At 39.6% G+C, this 2594-nt stretch overlaps 1 protein-coding gene across 1 annotated transcript; it reads left to right on the top strand.

The window, feature by feature from the left end:
• The first annotated feature begins 731 nt into the window (after positions 1 to 731).
• Positions 732 to 2201, top strand: LOC110780566 (protein FAR1-RELATED SEQUENCE 5-like). The gene is made up of 3 exons (XM_056834223.1): positions 732 to 1111; positions 1394 to 1776; positions 1912 to 2201. The coding sequence occupies exons 1-3, from the start codon at positions 732 to 734 to the stop codon at positions 2199 to 2201; spliced, it is 1053 nt and encodes a 350-aa protein (XP_056690201.1).
• The last annotated feature ends 393 nt before the right edge of the window (positions 2202 to 2594 follow it).

The following is a 2594-nucleotide window of genomic DNA, read 5'->3' as shown; positions in this document are numbered from 1 at the left end:
TATCTACGGAGGGACGAAACTTGGAGTCCTAAAGACTTGTTCTTGTTCGGTTCGGGCGCAGCTAGGGAAGGCACGCAACAAAGAGTATGCATCTAAAGTATGCTATATGATTATGTGTAAATAATATGTATTCCTGGCTAAATGGTTTTTCCGCATGATTTATGAATTGTCATATGTATCATAACCTAACATTTCGGGCCGGGCCAAATTTATAACTAAAAAGTGTATTTTTGTGTTTCCCAAACCCGCCCAAAAAAATAAATTTTTTGGGCCGGATCGGGACGGGCCCGGAAACCGGGCCGGAAAATTCTGCCCAAACCCGCAAAAATTTCGGGCGGGCTGGGCCGGGCTCATCTTGATCAGGTCTACTTCTAAGGCAAACCCCTCTACAGTAGGAATGTGTTTTCCTTCGAGGTACGAATTTAGTGAATTTTGTCATCGTTATGCTTTTGAGCAAGGTTTTGAGATGTTTGTGGCAAGTGACATTTTAAAGACGGAGTACAAAGCTAAGGGTGTTTCTAAAATAGGTGTTGGAAAACTTGAGGCTAGGCCGCATATGATGGATAGAATAAGGTTTAAATGTAAGAAGGGAGGGGTTAAAAAATTGTGAAGGGTCTAATGTTACTGGTTGCAAAATGTTTGTTTACGGTAGAGTGAAAAATGGAGAGTTCGTACTTGTTAGTTGTGATTTAAATCATAATCACCCTCTAAGTCCCGATTGTAGTAGAATGATGGTTAATTATCGAAGCATTGATGGACCGACCTTTGATAGGATAATGATAAATGAAAGGGCGGGTGTTAGCATCAGTAGAAACTTCGGGACTCAATTGATTGAAAAAGGTGGTTTTGATAATATGACGTTTAACAAAAAGGATGTGAGGAACGCCATAGCTGTTGAACGTCGTAAAACAATGTTTGAGAAAGGAGATGCTGCCGGTCTTGAAGAGTATTTCAAATCACAACGAGAATTGAATTGCGATTTTTATAGTTCAATGCAACGAGATGAAGATGGCATTTTAAAGAACGCATTTTGGTCCGACGCGCGTAGTAGAGGAGCTTGCAAATATTTCGGGGACGTGATTAGTTTTGACACCACTTTTTCTAGAAATAGGTACGTAAATTTATATTTAAGAGCTTAGTTCATTTTTATGTTTATTTAGGGCAAGTGTTATTATATGTTTTTTATCTGCATGAGAAAATGTTTAGTGACTTGCATGGGATAATGGTTTGTTTTTTTGTGTTATAGGGTTTTAGGGTTTAGGGTTTACGATTATTATCCTATGTGAAATGCATGGTTATTAGGTCTTCGATTTTTATATTTATTTCGTGAGCAATTTGCATGGTAATATATGCAATACTACAAATCTATTCATTAAACTTGTTAATTGGATAGGTATCGTATGGCATTTGCTCCCTTTGTTGGCGTCAACCATCATGGTAAATCGATAGTCTTCGCTGCCGCTTTAATCTCACACGAAGACACTGATTCATTTGTTTGGGTGTTTGAGGAATGGCTGAAGTGCATGGGGAAGCCTCCCAAGGGTATTTTGACCGATCAAGACAAGGCAATAGGTAGAGCCATAAGTGAAGTTTTCCCCCGTGTTCCACACAGGCTTTGTTTGTGGCACATGTTACAGAATGCTTCTCGCAATCTAGGCAAGCTTGCAGAATGGAAAAGCATTGATACACTCATCCGAACAGCTGTCCACGATATGCTTGATCCTAATGAGTTTGATGAGGCTTGGTGCCTTGTGATGGACAAATATAATCAACATGGTAAGGGGTGGATGTAGGATGCGTATGATAACCGTCGGCAATGGGCACCAGCCTACAATAGAGGCACATTTTGGGCTGGAATGTCATCTACCCAAAGAAGTGAAGGTATGAATCGTTACTTCAAAATTCATGTAGACTTAGAATGTGGACTAGTCCAGTTTATTAAGAACTACGAGTTTTGTATGAATATAAAGGCTGAGGAAGAGAAGAAGGATAATTTTGATAGTGTAGATATGCCTCCTCAACTTGATGTCGATAAGAGTGTGTTAGCCGAGTATATTTTCCATAAGGTTTACACGAACGCGATGTTTGCTGATGTTGTGCATGAGCGTAAAGGTTTAACCCACACAAATGTTACCAGAACTGATTCACTAGGGTCACTTGTATTGTATAGAGCAGATGAGAAACTAACCTCCCCACATTAGAGGAAAAGGTATAAGAGCTATAACGTTAAAGTAGATAAGGTTAAAGGGGAGCTAAGCTGTTCATCCCAGTTGTTTGAATTTAGAGGTATTTTATGTAGGCACATATTGAAAGCCATGGATGTGGAGGATTTTCAATTTGTACCGGAGAAGTATATACTCGATAGATGGAGGAAGCAAGTTAGATCATACGAGAACATTAGGGTTTCATACTATGACCCGGAAGAATCTAAACGGCTAGCAAAAGCTAAAGAGCTCACTCAAAGGCATAATTATTTGAGAGAATTAGCCATGCATAATGAGGAAGCCTTCAAGTTGTATACGGAAGCTACTGATGCCCTTAGGATAAAAATGGAGGATGTGGTGGGTATTCGAAAGACTGGAAATGTAGGGGAT

Source organism: Spinacia oleracea, chromosome 1 (assembly GCF_020520425.1).
Source record: "Spinacia oleracea cultivar Varoflay chromosome 1, BTI_SOV_V1, whole genome shotgun sequence".
Lineage (NCBI taxonomy): Eukaryota > Viridiplantae > Streptophyta > Magnoliopsida > Caryophyllales > Amaranthaceae > Spinacia > Spinacia oleracea.
This window is presented reverse-complemented; position numbering and strand designations above follow the sequence as displayed.

Coding starts and splice junctions, on each gene's coding strand:
- LOC110780566 (XM_056834223.1), top strand. CDS start 732: ATGGTTAATTATCGAAGCATTGATGGACCGACCTTTGATAGGATAATG. Junction 1,112..1,393: donor ACCACTTTTTCTAGAAATAG/GTACGTAAATTT, acceptor TTAATTGGATAG/GTATCGTATGGCATTTGCTC. Junction 1,777..1,911: donor GGACAAATATAATCAACATG/GTAAGGGGTGGA, acceptor AAATTCATGTAG/ACTTAGAATGTGGACTAGTC.